At 53.9% G+C, this 18,892-nt stretch overlaps 1 protein-coding gene across 1 annotated transcript in view; it reads right to left on the bottom strand.

Annotated features, from left to right (window-relative positions):
- LOC139745986 (uncharacterized) overlaps positions 1-18,892 on the bottom strand; it is a 318,309-nt gene that overhangs the window by 18,092 nt on the left and 281,325 nt on the right. The window contains exons 16-18 of the mRNA XM_071656747.1: positions 2,293-2,499; positions 1,581-1,792; positions 501-689 (exon numbers count right to left, since the gene is read on the bottom strand). Of these exons, the coding sequence (XP_071512848.1) occupies positions 501-689; positions 1,581-1,792; positions 2,293-2,499 (608 nt within the window). The remainder of the gene's footprint in view (positions 1-500; positions 690-1,580; positions 1,793-2,292; positions 2,500-18,892) is intronic.

Here is an 18,892-nt window from a genome sequence, read left to right on the forward strand (position 1 = left end):
ATTGTCCATTCACCAGTCGATAGCCAATACAGCCAAGAAAACTATGAAGGCTTAAAAGCTGGCAAGGCTACTTTGGCTGGGCTACTTTAGCTTGGCTTCTTTGGTATGGCTACTTTGGCAAGGCTACTTTATCAAGGCTACTTTGGCTTGGGTTCTTTGGCTAGCCTACTTGTTACTTGCTTCGTAACCTGTAATGACGTGTTGCCGTAGTGATTTGTACCGCTCGACGTGAAGTGTTTACTCTGTATTATGACCAACTATAATAACCTGAGGTGTCATTAACCTCTGTGTCACTTCGTAAGGTGGTCGTGACGATGAGCACTGATCCAGGGGTGGTGTCCACAAACTGTACACTAACTCGGGGTTGCTAGTGGCGGGAGAGTGAGTGGCAGCTACGCTTCGAAAGCCTCCCTTTTTCCCTATATTGCTAGTGGCGGGAGAGTGAGTGGCAGCTACGCTTCGAAAGCCTTCCTTTCCCTATAGACGCTGACCTGACTTACCTGAGCCGCCTGTGCTGCCGCTTGCGTGATGACCTGGCCCCAGCGGTTGCGTGCTTCCTCTGTGTGCGCTGCGAGGTGTAGCGTCATACCTCCGAACTTGGCCACAGTGAAGGAGAAAGGTTTGCCCACCTCGGCCAGGGCGTGCACACTGTAGTCCAGGAGATGCACCGCGCCTAGCGGGTGCTGCTCCTGAAGTACACAGAAAGCAGTGATATTCTCCAGGCAAACCAAACGATAAAGCGAATAAAGAAAGCCCTTTATGAATTAATTTAAATTTCTTTATCTATATAAGACACCGGAGCCCTGCAGGTGCAAATAATAAACAGTTTACTAAATAAATATCCTGTTCATTAGTTACAGCATATGATCGTAGTGATTATGTCCACTTCCAAAACACCTGTGTACCAGCATAAAGCTGAACACTTGTGTACCAACATGTAGCTGAACACCTGTGTACCAACATGTAGCTGAACATCTTTTTGACAACATTGTAGCTGTATCCTAGTGTAGCTGTATCCTAGTGTAGCTGTATCCTAGTGTAGCTGTACCGTAGTATAGTTGTATACTAGTGTAGCTGTACCGTAGTGTAGCTGTATCCTAGTGTAGCTGTACCGTAGTATAGTTGTATCCTAGTGTAGCTGTATCCTAGTGTAGCTGTACCGTAGTATGGTTGTATCCTAGTGTAGCTGTATCCCAGTGTAGCTGTATCCTAGTGTAGCTGTATCCCAGTGTAGCTGTATCCTAGTGTAGTTGTATCCTAGTGTAGCTGTACCGTAGTATAGTTGTACCGTGGTGTAGTTGTATCCTAGTGTAGCTGTATCCTAGTGTAGCTGTATCCTAGTGTAGCTGTATCCTAGTGTAGCTGTATCCCAGTGTAGCTGTATCCTAGGGTAGGTGTATCCTAGTGTAGTTGTATCCTAGTGTAGCTGTACCGTGGTGTAGTTGTATCCTAGTGTAGCTGTATCCTAGTGTAGCTGTATCCTAGTGTAGTTGTATCCTAGTGTAGCTGTATCCCAGTGTAGCTGTATCCTAGGGTAGGTGTATCCTAGTGTAGTTGTATCCTAGTGGAACTGGACTCACCATTTCTGACTTGTAGTAGTAGAGGCAGTTGTCTTTCTTGAGAGCGAACCATCGTCTGTGCCACTTCCTGATTATGGTTGAGGAGCCCAGGGTGTGGTGAGCGCCCCCAAGTTTATACAGGTAGCCGGCACACAGGGGCGTTGGGTCGTGGGTCACCAGGGGCGTCAGGACATCACAGGTTCGCGCCACCTCCAGACGCAGTGTGTCGCATCCTGGGAGTGGAAAGCGTATCTCATGTTTACATCAATACTGCTGCCATCTATAGTCATCTCGGAGAAACAGAGACGTACATTTCTCTTTAGTTATGTGTTGATATCAAGTGGGTTTGCAAGTAGTTATGTATTGAAGAGGGGGGGAGGCTACTGTTCAATTCAATTGTGCGAATTAAAGGGGAGTGATGAAATAGAGGTAAAGGAACAGATAAAAGATATTCATATATAGGGAAGCGAGGATTACGTGAATGTTATTAAATTCATTATTTATGATCTTTTTTATTCTGTCAACAAAATTGGTGTTATTTGTGCATCCACCCACAGCTCTGTTCTCCTTCCTCTCTCCCCTCCTGCCTAAACTACCTTCATCCCACTCTCACCAGAGCTATTCTTCCCCCGTAACTCGTCGTCCCCCAACTCTACTCATGCCAACGTCTACCACTCCCTCCGTCACCCTGTTCCCCAGCCATTGGCCCGCTCCCTCCCTGACCCGGACTCACCAGCATGAGCGAGCCTCACTACCTCGGAGTGGGAGGCGTCCAGGACATTGGCTCCGTTGATGTTGATGATGATGTCGCCCACCTCCAGCCCCGACGTCTCGGCCGGCGTGTCCGGCTCGATGGCCGACACCACCACCGGCCGGGAACCGTGGATCCGGAACCCGAACTCGCCCGAGTCTCGACTCACGGTCACCGTCTTGTCCGACTCTGCGGGCGATGGCGGGGGAGGAAAACGTTGGAGGGGTGATTATTTTTGGAGGTAATAAAAAGGTGGAAAAAGGATTTTGAGGATATGATATTAGAAACCGAAGAAATTGTTGCACACTACGCCCTAAGTCCAGGCTGTTTCAAGATGATGGGGTTGACCAGGTGGATGTGAGGAAGGAGTTCGTCAAGTTGAATAGGTGGTTATTTTGGAAGTGCCGGGGGCTGCTAGGATGGTGGGGGAAGGTCTTGAGGAAGGGGTGGAGGGACAGTGAGGATGAGTAAGAACACTCAGTGGGGAAATTATTTTGATGACAAAGGAGGAAGCTGGTGTTATCAAGATGGAAGGGTCGACTGTGGAGGAGTGAGAGACCGTTTAGATAAATGGGGACCTATTAAGAAGGATGGAAGGTGATACTATGATGAAGGATGCTCCTTCATGGGAAGGAATGTATGAATTCAAAAAGAGAAGGAAACTGCTAAAGAGAAGGAAGACGCGACTAAGAAGATGGGAGATACGTCAAAAGAAGAGGGAAAATACTTCTGCTTAGAAGTAGAAAGATGGATAACGCTACGTGGAGGAAAAACTGGCTTATGACTTAGAAGGTGTTATGAAGAAGGAGCATGTTACTATGAAGAAGGAAGATACAACTGAGAAAAACGGAAGGAACTTATGGCGATGGAGATGAAAGATGAAACTAAGAAGAGGGAGGAAGATGGGACTAACATGATGGAGAATGCTGCAATGATGGGAAATACTTTTAAAAGACGCGATTCTACCGAGGAGTAAACATGGAGTCTCAGAGGTCCCTACTTTCGGTAGAAATGACCACATTGTATGTCTGAAATTGCCAGAAACGTGTGTGTGTGTGTGTGTGTGTGTGTGTGTGTGTGTGTGTGTGTGTGGGACAAGAAACTGGGATACGAACTGTGGATCTGGGACATTATAATTGGAAAGGGGGAGGTCACGCGGGACTTAAGAAAGGGGAAGCTGTGAGAAAGAACATGGCAAGGGGATAAAAGAAAGGAGGGGTAATCTCCGATGGAGGGGAGGGAAGGGTCTTTACACAGGAGAAGATGCGAGGTCAGTTGAGGATGAAGTCAAGTAGTTGAGGAAAGGCTCTGGTCACCAGCAACATACTAAGATCAAACATATGGAAATCTATTCAAAGAGACTATAATCATTACGTGATTTTTCCAAAATAGAATACAAAAAAGTATATTTTCATTTTAAAAGAAGACATGAAGGAAAAATGGTAAGAATAAGACAAATTCAGTTGATATAAATGGAGACTGTAATGAGGACACACATGTAGCTTTCTATATAACTAATACGAATCCTTATATGTAAATTGCTGCTTCCTAAAGTGCAAGCGATATCGTATTTAGGCCTCTAGATGCACTGGTGATGGATGACATTATTACAACACTTGCCATAACTTACAACATAACTTACAACATAACTTGAAAGTTGCGGGGAAATATCACTGTAAATATGTTGTGTTCCATGTTCCAGTACAGCACATTACACCCAGACATTACTCGAGGGAAATTTGACGTGAACGTCTATTAAAACGATTCTCTGAAAATAGGTTAAAAGTAAGTTAATACCAAGTGGTATTTGAGGAAGTGGTTGGTTTAGGGGGGGAAGAGGCGCATTTAGCCTATTCTCATCAGATCTGACTGTCCATATATGTACAAGAATTGCAGCCACAGCAAAGGTTCCTGTATGATAAATCGGTTCACTATTCTTTTATTAGGTCAATATGGTGAGGTGACTTCCCTCGGCTTTGAACTCTCGATCGTGTCATGGGGCCATATTGCTAGTCATGTTTATTAACCTCCTCACACTGAGGTTCTGTGAGAGGAACCTACTGTATGATACCGAAGGCAGGAGGGAGGTGTGTACAGCAGCGATCAGTCCCCTAGTGGTGAGGCAACATTGTGGCAGATGACAACTGGAAGTTGTGACTTGAAGAACTCAGACCACGACACACTACTCCTGTGGGTGAGTGACGACGCCCTGGCTGGTGGCGTTGGCACAGACTAGCGTTCCAGTCCCTCAAGAGATTTGAACCTTACACTGCGAACACTGGGAGAAACGCCGTGAACCTGGCCATGCCCTGGACGCTCCTGGAAAAACGCCCTGAACCTGCTCATGCCCCTGGATGCTCCTGGAAAAACGCCCTGAACCTGCTCATGCCCCTGGATGCTCCTGGAAAAACGCCCTGAACCTGCTCATGCCCCTGGATGCTCCTGGAAAAACGCCTTGAACCTAGTCATGCCCCTGGACGCTCCTGGAAAAACGCCCTGAACCTGGTCATGCCCCTGGACGCTCCTGGAAAAACGCCCTGAACCTGGTCATGCCCCTGGACGCTCCTGCCTAGCCAAAGCGTCGTGGTTTATGGTGTGAGAGTTGGTGAGGATTGTGCAGGAGGATCGTCCCAGTGTTTCCACTACCTCAGACGTTATCCATCCAGCAGACCGTCACAGAACACGGTGACGACCCTCCCTAGTCTCGACCTTGACCTTCAAGGCATAGTTCCTGGAGGAGGTGAGGTCCCCGACGCATCCTCTGGTGATGGGTAATATTTACCACCCCTTCGTCCCTTCACTTGGAGCCACAGGCGATGGGCCGGACGCGATCAATACTATGACCTCTTCCGTGACCTTGACCTTGGGGATGCGAACCAGGAACCAGGAGGTGAGTCCTGTGACACGTGCTGAGGACTCGCTCATCCTCCTCCTTTTAATGGGTCACATGATGTGGTGCGGGCACGAGTGGGCCGGACGGACGGACGTACGGAGACACAGACACAAGGACTGACAGACGGAGACAGAGACACAAGGACGGACAGACGGAGACACAGACACAAGGACGGACAGACGGAGACACAGACACAAGGACGGACAGACGGAGACACAGACACAAGGACGGACAGACGGAGACAGAGATACAAGGACGGATGGACATATTGACACACAGACACCATGAGGGATGGACATATTGACACACAGACACCATGAGGGATGGACATATTGACACACAGACACCATGACAGATGGACATATTGACACACAGACACCATGAGGGATGGACATATTGACACACAGACACCATGAGGGATGGACATATTGACACACAGGCACAAGGACGGACAGACGGACACTATGACTACCATGGAACGCCTGCCTCCCAAGCATACGTCATAACAAGAACACAGAGCAGGAGGTACGGAGCTGTAGGTCACGAAGGTCGAGAGAAACAAGAGACCAGCATTCTACCAGACTCTTGTGAGGAACCACCTGGATGACCCTTATGACGTCAGGTGGTCATCATGGTTACCATCATGGTAGCAGGGGAGGAGCATCATGGTGGCAGGGGAGGAGCATCATGGTGGCAGGGGAGGACCATCATGGTGGCAGGGGAGGACCATCATGGTGGCAGGGGAGGACCATCATGGTGGCAGGGGAGGATCATCATGGTGGCAGGGGAGGACCATCATGGTGGCAGGGTAGGAGCATCATGGTGGCAGGGTAGGACCATCATGGTGGCAGGGGAGGACCATCATGGTGGCAGGGGAGGAACATCATGGTGGCAGACTGCCTAACGAACAACCTCCATGCATGTATATCATGGTAACATGAATGATCATATACATACACATGTCCGTACATTATCACACAGGTCTATGCACTCGCATCAACATACATACACGACCTTGATGAATGATGTATTGCCCACGATGTATGCACTGCACCAGCGCCAACATTCACCACAAAAATGCAAAAGCAGGGGACCCCGGTCCGTCTGGGGCTATGACACTGATCCTGAGAGAGAGAGAGAGAGAGAGAGAGAGAGAGAGAGAGAGAGAGAGAGAGAGAGAGAGACCGCCCAACATGACCCCCTCCCCCCCCTTTTTTACGGCTTTTAAGAAAAAAAATTGGAAGTGCCAAACGAACGCTCTCACGAGAACTAACCCCACACTGGCTGTGTCACCAGACGATGCCGTGGTGACCTATGCGTCCTTGGTGTCCGTTGCGTAGCCCAGGTCACAACGCCTCACCTCCTTCAGTAAATTACTCACTCAGGATGTCCATCTACCTCCAGCCCAAGGGATAGGGTGGAGTCTTGGGGGATCCTGGGGCCGTAGTAGAGTCAACAGATGAAGCGGGAGACGAGTCATACCAACAGGGGGATCCTGGGGCCGTTGTAGAGTCAACAGATGAAGCGGGAGACGAGTCATACCAACAGGGGGATCCTGGGGCCGTTGTAGAGTCAACAGATCAATCGGGAGACGAGTCATACCAACAGGGGGATCCTGGGGCTGTTGTAGAGTCAACAGATCAATCGGGAGACGAGTCATACCAACAGGGGGATCCTGGGGCCGTTGTAGAGTCAACAGATGAAGCGGGAGACGAGTCATACCAACAGGGGGGATCCTGGGGCCGTTGTAGAGTCAACAGATGAAGCGGGAGACGAGTCATACCAACAGGGGGATCCTGGGGCCGTTGTAGAGTCAACAGATCAATCGGGAGACGAGTCATACCAACAGGGGGATCCTGGGGCCGTTGTAGAGTCAACAGATCAATCGGGAGACGAGTCATACCAACAGGGGGATCCTGGGGCCGTTGTAGAGTCAACAGATGAAGCGGGAGACGAGTCATACCAACAGGGGGATCCTGGGGCCGTTGTAGAGTCAACAGATCAAGCGGGAGACGAGTCATACCATCAGATGTTAAGGTCTTCGTGGGTCTTCTTCATCGTCAGATACACCCAGTGGTACAGATGTCATCAGTTCTTGCGGTGCCATACTCCGGTGCGAGGGGCGACTCCCACTGAAGAACCATTTAGGAACTCCTTTTTTTTTTTTGAAGGTGATGTACAGTGTGGCAGACGCCGCTGGCTGCCGACGCCGTATCATACCACTTGCAAGACCGCTTCGCTGGCGTTGTGGCCCAGCCCCGGCCACGCATGCGTGATGACTCTTGGTTCTGCAGAGGTAGGATGTGTGTGTGTGTCAGGATCCTGCAGGACCAGGGCGAGGCGAGGGCGGAGGTGGGGGAGGAGATCTCGACCCTCCTACAGCTGTTGTCAGCCGGCGGGATGAAGCGTCAGCAACGCGAGGAGGGAAGGTATAAAGGACTCCCCTCCAGAGATCTTCGTGAAATGAGAGTCGGTTTTTCTTTTTCCTTTTTCTTTTTGCGGGGGGTGTGGCGTCATGCCACGGGAATGTCACCTCGGCAGAGCCAAGAGAGAGAGAGAGAGAGAGAGAGAGAGAGAGAGAGAGAGAGAGAGAGAGAGAGAGAGAGAGAGATTATGACCCTCTGAACACGTTTAGGGTGATCTCATAATACACCACAGTACAGAGCCCCGCTCCTCTACTTGCTGTGACCATGTGCAACGTGATGCCTCTCTTACCCGTATCTTTGCAGTCGGTATTTTGTGTTTCTTGAAGAGCTGTAAAGCATTTTCTGGTAGAGCTGTGCCATTTTCTGGTAGAGTTGTACCATTTACTGGTAGAGCTGTACCATTTTCTGGTAGAGTTGTACCATTTACTGGTAGAGCTATACCATTTACTGGTAGAACTGCTCCATTTACTGGTAGAGCTGCACCATTTACTGGTAGAGCTGTACCATTGACTGGTAGAGCTGTACCATTTTCTGGTAGAGCTGTACTGTATTCCGCAGTAGCACTATGACTATCTACCACAGTGAGTGTAATGATGAAGAGCAGTGCAGCTGTCGTACCATTTCCAAGAGCTTGTCTTTCCTGCCTTAAGGCGAGAGGACCACGCTTGACCGTACGTTCGCCAGCAAGACACCAGTCACACCTTGAGACCATATAGACTTGTATGTACGCGAGGGTATGTGAGGGCTTCGAGGTGTGGGTGACGTGGAACCAGTTGACTTTCTTCCCCTTGTGACCAAAGACTCTTCAAGTTTTCGAGTTTGGCAAAGGTCAGAATTTGTCAGAGGTGTTATGGAAAGAGGAAGATGACTTGAAAAGGCTTAATTTACATACAAGAGGCAAAGACAATTATTTTTTTTTCCCCCAAATGTGAACGCTAAGGTATTTTCAAAGCTTTTACATCAAGATGTTTACAGTGAAGCGACGTCTTACAGAGTCCATACATATGGTCGCATCTGGGTAGATGTATTGCATGATATTTGGTAAAACAAACTGGAAATCGTCCGGTTATTTCTCTCCAGAGCCAGAGGTCATGTGACCTGTCTCCACCGCGCATGTCTCCACGAGCAAAACAAGGAGGCAGAGATACGAAGCTGTTAGGTGAAGCGTCGTGTGTGTGTGTTTTTGTGTGTGTGTGTGTGTGAGTGGGTCAGAGTGGTGGCTGCATACCGCTCAACAGATGTGCTGGCGTGTGCTGAAGGCTTGTGTGGCCCGCGACCCCTGTATTGGCGTGGTGTGTGGCAGTGACGCAGGCCACACGGTGGTGTGTGTGTGTGTGTGTGTGTGTGTGTGTGGGGATCGGAGCTCTGCATCTGCAGGCCTCACCTCTCTGCCTTGCATCGTCAACACAGAAATCTTTCGGAGTTATCCACTGGTCTGTGTATCCATGCAGGAAATACCCAGTGGCATACACAGGATCTCGTCCCTAATCTGCACACACACACACACACACACACACACACACACACACACACACACACACACACAGAGGCGCCAGGCTGATGGAGAGCTAATTACAACCCAAGGCTAGAGTGTCTCGCCCTCTTGCTCGCTGCAGGATAAAGTAGACCCAACTGTGCACCACTTCAGGAAGGCTGATTGCTCGTACCAACAAGATGATGGCCGCTCGATCACCTTTGGCGGTAATATACAGACGCCGGAGACAGACCAGTCCATTGATCAAAGATGCATTCGTGTGGGCAGACACCTGGCCGTATTCGTGTGGGCAGACACCTGGCCGCATTCGTGTGGGCAGACACCTGGCCGCATTCGTGTGGACAGACACCTGGCCTCATTCGTGTGGGCAGACACCTGGCCGCATTCGTGTGGGCAGACACCTTGCCGCATTCGTGTGGGCAGACACCTGGCCTCAAGATCTCTCACCAAGTAAACGCCAGGTATGGCAGAGATAACGAGAGAAAATGATGGGAAAGTATTGTGCTGAAGAAGGTGATGGTTGTGAGGGAACCCGATAGGTGTGAGCATATAGGTCTAACCCCACAGGAGAACCTGAGTATTGCGAGTGACTTCAATACACATCAGTCAAGTGGAGGTTTATCCATATTACATAGGTAGACATAACATAACATTACCTTCCTGCTTTGGTATACATTATAAAGGCACCTGTGGATATAGTCATGTTGCCAATACGTGGAAAGAGAAAGGTTAATGAAGTTATATACAAGAGAGAGCAGAGTAAGGTGACCTAAGTCATTTCCTACACGAAGCTCTTGTTGACTTAGGTTCACGGAGACCAGTACCTGAGTTGGTATGCCACTACCAGTCGGGTGGCCGAGAGGCGGGAGGAGACTGAACGAAGGTAGCGTGTTTCTGACGCAGTTCAGTTGTTCAGTATTTAGCTTTTGAACAATGAACAGAGGTATGTCATAAGATGAAATATACCCATACAGAAGGAGTGAAGCTAACTGGACAGTTTATATTTATATTGTTTTCCATATTCGCCATTTCCCTCGTCAGCGAGGTAGCGTCAAGTACAGATGAATAAGCCCTAGAGGGAGTAAACCTCACTTAACCCCATTTTTATTACGTTTTTTCTTTTTTTTTCTTCTTTTTGAAAAGTGAAACGAGAGGAGGATTTCCAGCCCCCCACTCCCTCCCCTTTTAGTCGCCTTGTACGACACGAAGGGAATACGTGGGAAGTATTCTTTCTCCCCTATCCTCAGGGATATATATATATATATATATATATATATATATATATATATATATATATATATATATATATATATATATATATATATATATATCATCATATCCCAGTGCCTCTTTCTAATGTCTCCTGCAGCCCAAGTTTGCGCTGCTTCCAGAAGCAAGGAAGAAGTTGTTTGACACAACTGTAATCCAAATGATACATACAACCTTGTCAAAGGTGTAACATGTTGCAGGTGGAGCCCGGTAACACACACACACACACCCTCTGACCTGAGGGCAGGGAGGGTGTCGACCTCACTTCCCAGGTGGGGTTGGGTAGGGAGCCAGCTGGTGGGGTTGGGTAGGGAGCCAGCTGGTGGGGTTGGGTAGGGAGCCAGCTGGTGGGGTTGGGTTGGGAGCCAGCTGGTGGGGTTGGGTAGGGGGCCAGTTGGTAGGGTAGCAAGGGCGCTTCATAGCAAGCGTGTGGCCAGATGTCAGATATCATTACCAGGGTCAACATGGCTGCTCCACAACCTAATACCATATCATCTGTAACCTAAACGACTCTCTCGGTCATTGGATAATGGATTAACGATTCCAATTCCAAACCTGAACGATATCTTTGAGTGTGTGTAAGGACTGTTAACATAGGTGTGGTATTCCGTTACCCGCAGAAGAATAGGATGGTAATAAGAGAGTTGGAAAAATCATACCAGAAAATGATAAACGACAAACATGCTGTCGTATTCAGCAAACAATGTATGAAAGAAAACCGGGTGCTTCCTGTGGGGCGGGGTAGCGCCAGGAATGGATGAAAGCAAGCAAGTATGAATATGGACATGCGTATATATATATATATTTATGTATGTATATGTGCTTGTAAGGGCGTCTGTGTGTGTGTGTGTGTGTGTGTGTGTGTGTGTGTGGGCGTGTGTGTGTGTGAAATCATTGCTTCTGTCAACTTCCCGTCTTCCTAGCTGGACTTCTAAATCATTCAGTGAAGTCATGTCATTATTTCTTGCAGTAATTACTGTGGGTCCAGTATACGGAAGGAGGGTAGAAGCCCCTAGCATTAACTAGACGATGAATTAAGAGGTTCATATCCCGGATAAGAACCTGCCATGAGGAGCTGAAGTTGTCTCGTCTTTCGTTGGTGCTGCTCCCGTGGATGCGCCTGGGCCAGTGAGTCGGGCCCCCTTCGTCGGCCCTCTTCGTCGTATCACCGGCGTAAACTACCACTAACACGGAGCGCAGAGTGTATCCATAGTTACGCCTGTGTAGTTAAGACACCATTAGCCTCCTCCATAAGACCCTCGGCAGCATTGTATAACTCAGAGGAGATAACTCAATGTTGCTGTGACAGATGCCACAAGACCCTCTCCTCTGCATTCGTGGGTCGGTGATGACGTGTTCCCTGCGTGCTGAGGTGGTTATCGTTGTTGACCATGACGGGCCGCGCAGGGGTCGAGTCCCCATAAGTTCGATCCCTGGTCTTGGCTGCTGGTCCACAGTTAACCCAGCTGTTCATCCTTTCCTAAGAGGGGCTGGTAGGTTAGAAGGACTGAGCCTTCTGAGGGAATATCCTCACTTGGACCCCTTCTTAGTTCCTTCTTTTGAAAAAGTGAAAAAGAAAAGAAAAACGGGAGGGGAGGATTCCCCTTTTTTAAAAGCAGGATTCATGGTGTTGTTTTGATACAGTTTAGAAATAGCCGCTACTGTACGACTGTATTACTAATGGTATTGGTACATGAATGCGAGTGTTTCTAGTGATCTTTGGCGAGGCTGTGTTATTGTCAGTTGAAGAGACTGCCTAGTCAAAGAACTTCTCGTCTGAGGAAGAGACCATCCCGTCCCAGCTCCTGAGTGTAGCGCGGTCTTGGCCAGCAGCAGGAGCCACTGGGAAATAATTTCTCGGTAACAGCTGGAGGTTTTCGCAGAGAGAGGGTCGTGGTCGGGAGAGAAGCGGGGTAATGAGAGAGGTAAACATATACCAGCATCTTATAATGAGTTCAGGGGCGTCCAGGAGGCACCGTGCTGGGGGACCAACCCCGTCGACGCCTGGCACAGGAGCGGCGTTGTGTTTAGGGCGTCCAGGAGGCATCGTGCTGGGGGACCAACCCCGTCGACGCCTGGCACAGGAGCGACGTTGTGTTCAGGGGCGTCCAGGAGGCATCGTGCAGGGGGACCAACTCCGTCGACGCCTGGCACAGGAGCGGCGTTGTGTTTAGGGCGTCCAGGAGGCACCGTGCTGGGGGACCAACTCCGTCGACGCCTGGTACAGGAGCGGCGTTATTTTCATTCTGCTCCACCAGCCCCGCCCCAGGTTAGGGGTAGGGAGCAGTTGGTGGGGTTGGGTTGGGAGCCAGCTGGTGGGGTTGGGTAGGGAGCCAGCTGGTGGGGTTGGGTAGGGAGCCAGCTGGTGGGGTTGGGTAGGGAGCCAGCTGGTGGGGTTGGGTAGGGAGCCAGCTGGTGGGGTTGGGTAGGGAGCCAGCTGGTGGGGTTGGGTAGGGAGCCAGCTGGTGGGGTTGGGTAGGGAGCCAGCTGGTGGGGTTGGGTAGGGAGCCAGCTGGTGGGGTTGGGTAGGGAGCCAGCTGGTGGGGTTGGGTAGGGAGCCAGCTGGTGGGGTTGGGTAGGGAGCCAGCTGGTGGGGTTGGGTAGGGAGCCAGCTGGTGGGGTTGGGTAGGGAGCCAGCTGGTGGGGTTGGGTAGGGAGCCAGCTGGTGGGGTTGGGTAGGGAGCCAGCTGGTGGGGTTGGGTAGGGAGCCAGCTGGTGGGGTTGGGTAGGGAGCCAGCTGGTGGGGTTGGGTAGGGAGCCAGCTGGTGGGGTTGGGTAGGGAGCCAGCTGGTGGGGTTGGGTAGGGAGCCAGCTGGTGGGGTTGGGTAGGGAGCCAGCTGGTGGGGTTGGGTAGGGAGCCAGCTGGTGGGGTTGGGTAGGGAGCCAGCTGGTGGGGTTGGGTAGGGAGCCAGCTGGTGGGGTTGGGTAGGGAGCCAGCTGGTGGGGTTGGGTAGGGAGCCAGCTGGTGGGGTTGGGTAGGGAGCCAGCTGGTGGGGTTGGGTAGGGAGCCAGCTGGTGGGGTTGGGTAGGGAGCCAGCTGGTGGGGTTGGGTAGGGAGCCAGCTGGTGGGGTTGGGTAGGGAGCCAGCTGGTGGGGTTGGGTAGGGAGCCAGCTGGTGGGGTTGGGTAGGGAGCCAGCTGGTGGGGTTGGGTAGGGAGCCAGCTGGTGGGGTTGGGTAGGGAGCCAGCTGGTGGGGTTGGGTAGGGAGCCAGCTGGTGGGGTTGGGTAGGGAGCCAGCTGGTGGGGTTGGGTAGGGAGCCAGCTGGTGGGGTTGGGTAGGGAGCCAGCTGGTGGGGTTGGGTAGGGAGCCAGCTGGTGGGGTTGGGTAGGGAGCCAGCTGGTGGGGTTGGGTAGGGAGCCAGCTGGTGGGGTTGGGTAGGGAGCCAGCTGGTGGGGTTGGGTAGGGAGCCAGCTGGTGGGGTTGGGTAGGGAGCCAGCTGGTGGGGTTGGGTAGGGAGCCAGCTGGTGGGGTTGGGTAGGGAGCCAGCTGGTGGGGTTGGGTAGGGAGCCAGCTGGTGGGGTTGGGTAGGGAGCCAGCTGGTGGGGTTGGGTAGGGAGCCAGCTGGTGGGGTTGGGTAGGGAGCCAGCTGGTGGGGTTGGGTAGGGAGCCAGCTGGTGGGGTTGGGTAGGGAGCCAGCTGGTGGGGTTGGGTAGGGAGCCAGCTGGTGGGGTTGGGTAGGGAGCCAGCTGGTGGGGTTGGGTAGGGAGCCAGCTGGTGGGGTTGGGTAGGGAGCCAGCTGGTGGGGTTGGGTAGGGAGCCAGCTGGTGGGGTTGGGTAGGGAGCCAGCTGGTGGGGTTGGGTAGGGAGCCAGCTGGTGGGGTTGGGTAGGGAGCCAGCTGGTGGGGTTGGGTAGGGAGCCAGCTGGTGGGGTTGGGTAGGGAGCCAGCTGGTGGGGTTGGGTAGGGAGCCAGCTGGTGGGGTTGGGTAGGGAGCCAGCTGGTGGGGTTGGGTAGGGAGCCAGCTGGTGGGGTTGGGTAGGGAGCCAGCTGGTGGGGTTGGGTAGGGAGCCAGCTGGTGGGGTTGGGTAGGGAGCCAGCTGGTGGGGTTGGGTAGGGAGCCAGCTGGTGGGGTTGGGTAGGGAGCCAGCTGGTGGGGTTGGGTAGGGAGCCAGCTGGTGGGGTTGGGTAGGGAGCCAGCTGGTGGGGTTGGGTAGGGAGCCAGCTGGTGGGGTTGGGTAGGGAGCCAGCTGGTGGGGTTGGGTAGGGAGCCAGCTGGTGGGGTTGGGTAGGGAGCCAGCTGGTGGGGTTGGGTAGGGAGCCAGCTGGTGGGGTTGGGTAGGGAGCCAGCTGGTGGGGTTGGGTAGGGAGCCAGCTGGTGGGGTTGGGTAGGGAGCCAGCTGGTGGGGTTGGGTAGGGAGCCAGCTGGTGGGGTTGGGTAGGGAGCCAGCTGGTGGGGTTGGGTAGGGAGCCAGCTGGTGGGGTTGGGTAGGGAGCCAGCTGGTGGGGTTGGGTAGGGAGCCAGCTGGTGGGGTTGGGTAGGGAGCCAGCTGGTGGGGTTGGGTAGGGAGCCAGCTGGTGGGGTTGGGTAGGGAGCCAGCTGGTGGGGTTGGGTAGGGAGCCAGCTGGTGGGGTTGGGTAGGGAGCCAGCTGGTGGGGTTGGGTAGGGAGCCAGCTGGTGGGGTTGGGTAGGGAGCCAGCTGGTGGGGTTGGGTAGGGAGCCAGCTGGTGGGGTTGGGTAGGGAGCCAGCTGGTGGGGTTGGGTAGGGAGCCAGCTGGTGGGGTTGGGTAGGGAGCCAGCTGGTGGGGTTGGGTAGGGAGCCAGCTGGTGGGGTTGGGTAGGGAGCCAGCTGGTGGGGTTGGGTAGGGAGCCAGCTGGTGGGGTTGGGTAGGGAGCCAGCTGGTGGGGTTGGGTAGGGAGCCAGCTGGTGGGGTTGGGTAGGGAGCCAGCTGGTGGGGTTGGGTAGGGAGCCAGCTGGTGGGGTTGGGTAGGGAGCCAGCTGGTGGGGTTGGGTAGGGAGCCAGCTGGTGGGGTTGGGTAGGGAGCCAGCTGGTGGGGTTGGGTAGGGAGCCAGCTGGTGGGGTTGGGTAGGGAGCCAGCTGGTGGGGTTGGGTAGGGAGCCAGCTGGTGGGGTTGGGTAGGGAGCCAGCTGGTGGGGTTGGGTAGGGAGCCAGCTGGTGGGGTTGGGTAGGGAGCCAGCTGGTGGGGTTGGGTAGGGAGCCAGCTGGTGGGGTTGGGTAGGGAGCCAGCTGGTGGGGTTGGGTAGGGAGCCAGCTGGTGGGGTTGGGTAGGGAGCCAGCTGGTGGGGTTGGGTAGGGAGCCAGCTGGTGGGGTTGGGTAGGGAGCCAGCTGGTGGGGTTGGGTAGGGAGCCAGCTGGTGGGGTTGGGTAGGGAGCCAGCTGGTGGGGTTGGGTAGGGAGCCAGCTGGTGGGGTTGGGTAGGGAGCCAGCTGGTGGGGTTGGGTAGGGAGCCAGCTGGTGGGGTTGGGTAGGGAGCCAGCTGGTGGGGTTGGGTAGGGAGCCAGCTGGTGGGGTTGGGTAGGGAGCCAGCTGGTGGGGTTGGGTAGGGAGCCAGCTGGTGGGGTTGGGTAGGGAGCCAGCTGGTGGGGTTGGGTAGGGAGCCAGCTGGTGGGGTTGGGTAGGGAGCCAGCTGGTGGGGTTGGGTAGGGAGCCAGCTGGTGGGGTTGGGTAGGGAGCCAGCTGGTGGGGTTGGGTAGGGAGCCAGCTGGTGGGGTTGGGTAGGGAGCCAGCTGGTGGGGTTGGGTAGGGAGCCAGCTGGTGGGGTTGGGTAGGGAGCCAGCTGGTGGGGTTGGGTAGGGAGCCAGCTGGTGGGGTTGGGTAGGGAGCCAGCTGGTGGGGTTGGGTAGGGAGCCAGCTGGTGGGGTTGGGTAGGGAGCCAGCTGGTGGGGTTGGGTAGGGAGCCAGCTGGTGGGGTTGGGTAGGGAGCCAGCTGGTGGGGTTGGGTAGGGAGCCAGCTGGTGGGGTTGGGTAGGGAGCCAGCTGGTGGGGTTGGGTAGGGAGCCAGCTGGTGGGGTTGGGTAGGGAGCCAGCTGGTGGGGTTGGGTAGGGAGCCAGCTGGTGGGGTTGGGTAGGGAGCCAGCTGGTGGGGTTGGGTAGGGAGCCAGCTGGTGGGGTTGGGTAGGGAGCCAGCTGGTGGGGTTGGGTAGGGAGCCAGCTGGTGGGGTTGGGTAGGGAGCCAGCTGGTGGGGTTGGGTAGGGAGCCAGCTGGTGGGGTTGGGTAGGGAGCCAGCTGGTGGGGTTGGGTAGGGAGCCAGCTGGTGGGGTTGGGTAGGGAGCCAGCTGGTGGGGTTGGGTAGGGAGCCAGCTGGTGGGGTTGGGTAGGGAGCCAGCTGGTGGGGTTGGGTAGGGAGCCAGCTGGTGGGGTTGGGTAGGGAGCCAGCTGGTGGGGTTGGGTAGGGAGCCAGCTGGTGGGGTTGGGTAGGGAGCCAGCTGGTGGGGTTGGGTAGGGAGCCAGCTGGTGGGGTTGGGTAGGGAGCCAGCTGGTGGGGTTGGGTAGGGAGCCAGCTGGTGGGGTTGGGTAGGGAGCCAGCTGGTGGGGTTGGGTAGGGAGCCAGCTGGTGGGGTTGGGTAGGGAGCCAGCTGGTGGGGTTGGGTAGGGAGCCAGCTGGTGGGGTTGGGTAGGGAGCCAGCTGGTGGGGTTGGGTAGGGAGCCAGCTGGTGGGGTTGGGTAGGGAGCCAGCTGGTGGGGTTGGGTAGGGAGCCAGCTGGTGGGGTTGGGTAGGGAGCCAGCTGGTGGGGTTGGGTAGGGAGCCAGCTGGTGGGGTTGGGTAGGGAGCCAGCTGGTGGGGTTGGGTAGGGAGCCAGCTGGTGGGGTTGGGTAGGGAGCCAGCTGGTGGGGTTGGGTAGGGAGCCAGCTGGTGGGGTTGGGTAGGGAGCCAGCTGGTGGGGTTGGGTAGGGAGCCAGCTGGTGGGGTTGGGTAGGGAGCCAGCTGGTGGGGTTGGGTAGGGAGCCAGCTGGTGGGGTTGGGTAGGGAGCCAGCTGGTGGGGTTGGGTAGGGAGCCAGCTGGTGGGGTTGGGTAGGGAGCCAGCTGGTGGGGTTGGGTAGGGAGCCAGCTGGTGGGGTTGGGTAGGGAGCCAGCTGGTGGGGTTGGGTAGGGAGCCAGCTGGTGGGGTTGGGTAGGGAGCCAGCTGGTGGGGTTGGGTAGGGAGCCAGCTGGTGGGGTTGGGTAGGGAGCCAGCTGGTGGGGTTGGGTAGGGAGCCAGCTGGTGGGGTTGGGTAGGGAGCCAGCTGGTGGGGTTGGGTAGGGAGCCAGCTGGTGGGGTTGGGTAGGGAGCCAGCTGGTGGGGTTGGGTAGGGAGCCAGCTGGCACCTCTCTCCTCCTCCTCCTCACCACACCACCATATTCACCTGGGTCTACCAATACTTCGGTCTAGACTCGACCAAGAGACGACCCGGGGGCGCCAAACCAGAGGACAACGACCTCCTTCATGCTCACCCATCGAGAAGAACAACACGACGGGGCAAGAATTCACAGCTACACACACACACACACACACACACACAACTGCCACAGGTCGAACTTCGTGCATGACTTCTGTATGGTAATGCATGATTCGGGCAAACCCACCTCGACCAAACACCAGGCGGAGGTGATGTGCGCATGACTGCATCCCTCAATGACACATTTTTGTGTTCCTACAAGTAAAGATGTTCCTCTCCTGGAGCGAATTATATCAGGTTGTAAGTCGGTTATATTATCTGGTAATTATCATCCGTCAAGCTTGATATGATTAAGAGCTGACGATCACGCTAAAGCTGTGACTACAGCATTGAAGCTGACATTCAGTCAAGCCTCGCCATTTCCCGCGTTAGCGAGGTAGCGTTGAGAACAGAGGAGTGAGCCTTTAAGGGAATATCCTCACTTGGCCCCTTTCTCAGTTCCTTCTTTTAGGAAATTAAAAACGAGAGGGGAGGATTTCCAGCCCCCCGCTCCTTCCCCTTTTAGTCGCCTTCTACGACACGCAGGGAATACGTGGGAAGTATTCTTTCTCCCCTATCCCCAGGGATAATATATATATATATATATATATATATATATATATATATATATATATATATATATATATATATATATATATATATATTTACACAGATGAAATATAAGAATTTTTCATACAATTTGGAATGCACCTTTTGAGTCGACAAGTCTTAGGAAATAAAAGATGGGGGGGTTGGACGACATGCTGGCATATGGTGAAAAAAGAAGGCATGGGGAGGGCAGTATACATATACTTAACACGTCACTTAAGAGAATGAGGGATCCCGCCTCGTACTTACGAGAGTAGACCAGCCACTACCACAACCACCCTTCCTGAGGCTTTTGCATTGAGGTCCACAGTGTATGTGTCTCAGGGTCTCTTCAGCTCGACCTGATGATAACAAGATGTTTGTCTTGTCCCGCTGCACAATGGCCCGTGTGTGGGGCGTATCTAAGGCGTGGCAGGTCGGGCAGGTGCCCTAGGCGCCACTTGAAGGGGGGCACCACTTAAGTTTGTTTTTTTTTTTTTGACATATGCTATATCCAATCGACATTTCTATC

The sequence above is a fragment of the Panulirus ornatus genome, chromosome 63 (genome assembly GCF_036320965.1).
Source record: "Panulirus ornatus isolate Po-2019 chromosome 63, ASM3632096v1, whole genome shotgun sequence".
NCBI lineage: Eukaryota > Metazoa > Arthropoda > Malacostraca > Decapoda > Palinuridae > Panulirus > Panulirus ornatus.